This window comes from Glycine max, chromosome 18 (genome assembly GCF_000004515.6).
Source record: "Glycine max cultivar Williams 82 chromosome 18, Glycine_max_v4.0, whole genome shotgun sequence".
NCBI lineage: Eukaryota > Viridiplantae > Streptophyta > Magnoliopsida > Fabales > Fabaceae > Glycine > Glycine max.
Window position 1 is genome coordinate 50,343,499 of NC_038254.2, and position 4,916 is coordinate 50,348,414.

At 39.2% G+C, this 4,916-nt stretch overlaps 1 protein-coding gene across 1 annotated transcript; it reads left to right on the forward strand.

Annotated features, from left to right (window-relative positions):
• The first annotated feature begins 382 nt into the window (after positions 1-382).
• LOC100790365 (leucine-rich repeat receptor-like protein kinase PXC2) lies at positions 383-4,707 on the forward strand. The gene is made up of 2 exons (XM_041011729.1): positions 383-2,777; positions 2,992-4,707. Exons 1-2 carry the CDS (start codon positions 1,318-1,320, stop codon positions 4,433-4,435), a joined length of 2,904 nt encoding a protein of 967 aa, XP_040867663.1. The 5' UTR covers positions 383-1,317; the 3' UTR covers positions 4,436-4,707.
• Positions 4,708-4,916: the final 209 nt, after the last annotated feature.

Consider the following 4,916-nt stretch of genomic DNA (forward strand, 5'->3'; position numbering starts at 1 on the left):
AATATAATATGAGAACTTATAATAATTATTCACGCATCTGTTTAATCAGTTAGATCCCTGGACAAATATAGTAGTATTTATTATCTCAACTATGCATTATTTTTATTTCCATGGTATTTTTAATACTGTACTATTATTACAATTATTGGTGTATGGGTTAAAAAACTGAAAAAAATCTATTATAGAAATTATAAGAAAATGTAAAAAATATAAAAAATACATAATTTTTATTCCTAATAAAAATATTTCTGTTTTAAAATTTTCACTGGAACACTGATTACCATTTCATTGTTACAATCACAGTCACAGATAAACATTAAATAATAGTAATAAAAAACAATAATACAACAACTAAGTAGTACCGTAAATAAAAGTATAAAACTTCTCTGCTGCAAACACATGGCACATTAAAACACTCTTTTTCTCTGTCTTTGACATTAGAAGCTTTAAATGCTTCACTTTACTCTCTCTGACACTACCCAGAAGGCATAGAAGACTTATAGAATAGAACTAACCACACTTCACAACACAAACACTAATTATTTATGCTTTTCTCTCTCCCGCACTTTCCACTCTTCAGTCTTCAACGGTTCAACCCAATTCTCATTCTCTCTCTGTCTCTCTCCCTCTTCCATTAATGGCTTCTCTTCCCTCGAGGCATTCTTTATTATAGCCCTTGCGTCCCTTTCGCCGTTTTCCCTGGGAATCAATATCAAATTTACCTTCTTTTCAAATTTCACTCCATACCCTCTTCAAAAAATCATTTTTCCCCCTACCCTTTGTTTTCTTACCTACCTGCCCATCAAATTTCATAACTGAGAACACATTCCTACTCTCTCAGTATTCATTCTTCTGTGTGTGAGTGTTGTTCTTGGATGGAGTGATTTTGAAATTCTGAACAGGAAAAAAAAAGAAGAAGAAAAGCCAAAAGGGAATTTCCTGAAGTTTTGTTTTTCTCTTTTTTGATCCTCACATGGCTTTTGTCTAATCCTTTATTTATTTATTTTTTCCTTTTACCCCTTTTGTTTCTTTCTAGTTTCTACTCCTTCCTTTTTGTTTATATTCACTGAGATTTGCATACTTGCAACTTCTGTTTCTATTCCGTGTCCTTTTCTGAGCTACTGTGCCTCCAGTTAAGAAGAAACTTCCCCTTCTGTTTGTGAGGTTTGGTGGTGCATATGTTGTTCTTAGTTAGGACCTACCAAACTTTCCTACCCTATATGCAACCAAATGATAACAGTGTTGTTCTTATTAAGGGGTAGAATTTTGTTGAAATTTGAACACTTCTCCTCATAAGATCAATCAATATAAAATAGGATGCAATTCAGCATGTGTGTGTTGTTTCTGATCCTCCTTGCACCGGTTATGTTGGTGTTTTCTGTGGACCCTGGTTTCAATGATGATGTGTTGGGGTTGATTGTGTTCAAGGCTGGTTTGGATGACCCCAAAAGGAAACTCTCTTCTTGGAATGAGGATGATAACAGCCCTTGCAACTGGGAAGGTGTGAAGTGTGATCCTTCATCTAATAGGGTCACTGGTCTTGTTCTTGATGGTTTCTCTCTTTCTGGGCATGTTGATAGGGGCTTGTTGAGGTTGCAATCCCTTCAAATTCTCTCACTTTCAAGGAACAACTTCACTGGGCCTATAAACCCTGATCTTCACCTCCTTGGGAGTTTACAGGTTGTGGACTTGAGTGACAACAACCTCTCTGGGGAGATCGCAGAAGGGTTTTTCCAACAATGTGGTTCTCTAAGAACAGTTTCATTTGCCAAGAACAATCTCACTGGTAAGATTCCCGAGTCCTTGAGCTCATGCTCCAATTTGGCAAGTGTTAACTTCTCCTCTAATCAGCTCCATGGGGAATTGCCTAATGGGGTGTGGTTTTTAAGGGGGCTGCAGTCACTTGATCTGTCAGATAACTTGCTTGAGGGAGAGATTCCTGAAGGGATTCAGAATTTGTATGATATCAGGGAGTTGAGTCTTCAGAGGAACCGGTTCAGTGGAAGGCTTCCTGGGGACATTGGAGGGTGCATTCTTCTGAAATCACTTGACTTGAGTGGTAATTTTCTCTCCGGGGAGCTGCCTCAGTCATTGCAAAGACTCACTTCATGCACATCACTTAGTCTGCAGGGAAATTCATTCACTGGAGGCATTCCTGAATGGATTGGAGAATTGAAGAATCTAGAGGTGTTGGATCTTTCTGCCAATGGATTCTCTGGTTGGATTCCAAAGTCATTAGGGAATCTTGACTCTTTGCATAGATTGAATTTGTCCAGGAATCAGTTGACAGGAAACTTGCCTGATTCCATGATGAACTGCACTAGGCTTTTGGCTCTTGACATCAGTCACAATCACTTGGCAGGCTATGTTCCTTCATGGATTTTTAGGATGGGTGTGCAAAGTATCTCTCTTTCTGGGAATGGCTTCAGCAAGGGCAATTATCCTTCACTCAAGCCCACACCTGCATCTTATCATGGTCTTGAGGTTTTGGATTTGTCATCCAATGCATTTTCTGGCGTGCTTCCATCTGGCATTAGGGGACTTAGTAGCCTCCAAGTCTTTAATATTTCCACCAACAATATCTCTGGTTCTATTCCTGTGGGTATAGGAGACCTTAAGTCTTTGTACATTGTTGACCTAAGTGACAACAAGCTTAATGGAAGCATTCCTTCTGAAATAGAAGGGGCAACTTCACTCAGTGAGCTAAGGCTGCAAAAGAACTTCTTGGGTGGGAGAATTCCAGCCCAAATTGACAAGTGCTCATCTCTAACATTTTTGTAAGTTCTCTAATACCAAAGTTGCACAACTCTCATGCTTTATTTTTTATTACTTAATCTGATTGATTTGTGTTTACAAATTGAAAAGGCCTTTATTGTGTGTGTGCTTCTGTTAAATATAATTGAGAAAATTTGACATTTCTAGTAAGTTAAAAATGTGTACAATGTTTTGTCTAATTGTTATCTGTTTGTGCTTTTCAATTGGATTTTACAGGATACTTTCTCACAACAAGCTTACTGGTTCAATCCCAGCAGCCATTGCAAACCTCACCAATCTTCAGTATGTAGATTTGTCATGGAATGAACTCTCTGGAAGTTTACCAAAGGAGTTAACAAATCTTTCCCATCTTTTCTCATTTAATGTATCCTACAACCACCTTGAAGGTGAACTACCTGTCGGAGGCTTCTTCAACACCATCTCCTCCTCATCTGTCTCCGGTAACCCGTTGTTGTGTGGTTCTGTCGTCAACCACTCCTGTCCATCTGTTCATCCCAAACCTATTGTCCTAAACCCCAATTCTTCTGGTTCCAACTCCAGCATTTCCTCGCAGAACCATCGGCATAAGATCATACTAAGTATCTCCGCTCTTATTGCTATTGGAGCAGCTGCTTTTATTGCCATTGGTGTTGTGGCTGTTACTGTCCTAAATATCCACGTTCGTTCCTCAATGGAACATTCAGCTGCTCCTTTTGCATTTTCTGGTGGTGAGGACTATAGCTGCTCACCGGCAAATGATCCAAACTATGGCAAGCTTGTCATGTTTTCTGGTGATGCAGACTTTGCTGATGGAGCTCATAATCTTCTCAATAAAGAAAGTGAAATAGGCCGTGGTGGATTTGGAGTTGTTTATCGAACTTTCCTTCGTGATGGGCATGCGGTTGCAATCAAGAAGCTCACAGTCTCCAGTTTGATCAAGTCCCAAGAAGACTTTGATAGAGAAATTAAAAAACTTGGGAATGTCAAGCACCCGAATCTCGTGGCACTTGAAGGTTATTATTGGACTTCATCCTTGCAGCTCCTTATTTATGAGTACCTATCCAGTGGGAGTTTGCATAAAGTTCTACATGATGATAGCAGCAAAAATGTCTTCTCTTGGCCACAAAGGTTCAAGATCATTCTTGGCATGGCAAAAGGGTTGGCCCATTTGCACCAAATGAACATAATCCACTACAATCTTAAATCAACCAACGTGCTGATTGATTGTTCTGGTGAGCCAAAGGTCGGAGACTTTGGCTTGGTGAAACTCTTGCCAATGCTAGACCATTGTGTTTTGAGCAGCAAAGTTCAAAGTGCACTCGGATACATGGCGCCCGAGTTTGCTTGCCGTACAGTCAAGATAACTGAGAAATGTGACGTATATGGTTTCGGGATCCTGGTGCTGGAGATCGTGACAGGAAAAAGGCCTGTGGAGTACATGGAGGATGATGTGGTGGTTCTTTGTGACATGGTGAGGGGTGCATTGGAAGAAGGCAAGGTGGAGCAATGTGTTGATGGAAGGCTCCTTGGTAACTTTGCAGCAGAGGAAGCAATTCCTGTGATAAAATTGGGGTTGATTTGTGCATCACAAGTGCCATCAAACCGTCCAGAAATGGCTGAGGTAGTCAACATATTAGAGTTAATCCAATGCCCTTCAGAAGGACAAGAGGAATTAGAATGAGTTTTGTTTGTTGCAGTCTTTGAGAAAACAACACATATTGCAGTACCTGGTGAAGTACAATCCGGTTAAAAAAGCAGCTATACATGCAAAGAATATTAGTATTATTCAGTCAATTTCTTCCCAACTTTTGTTTGTTAAGATGTTGAAATTTTCTACCTGTTTTTTTTTTTTTTTTGGTCTCTTAAATTTTGTTCTTCTCTTAATGTATTATTGGATTTTTCTTCACCAGTTGTGACGGCTGATACAAGGATATATATCATATGATTATCATATATCTCTTAACCATACATTTCCCTTCGAGAATGAATTGCATTTTATGATTTTTAGTCGTTGCAAATTTATGGTTTCCTCATGCTGGGACAAGTTGTGCGTTTCTCATGTTGGTAGGTGGAATTAAGTACCCCACCTAATATGGTACACTGCTAAATGACATTGAACTTTTTATGACTGTGAAAGGATGGTTCATACAAAATACACGGTC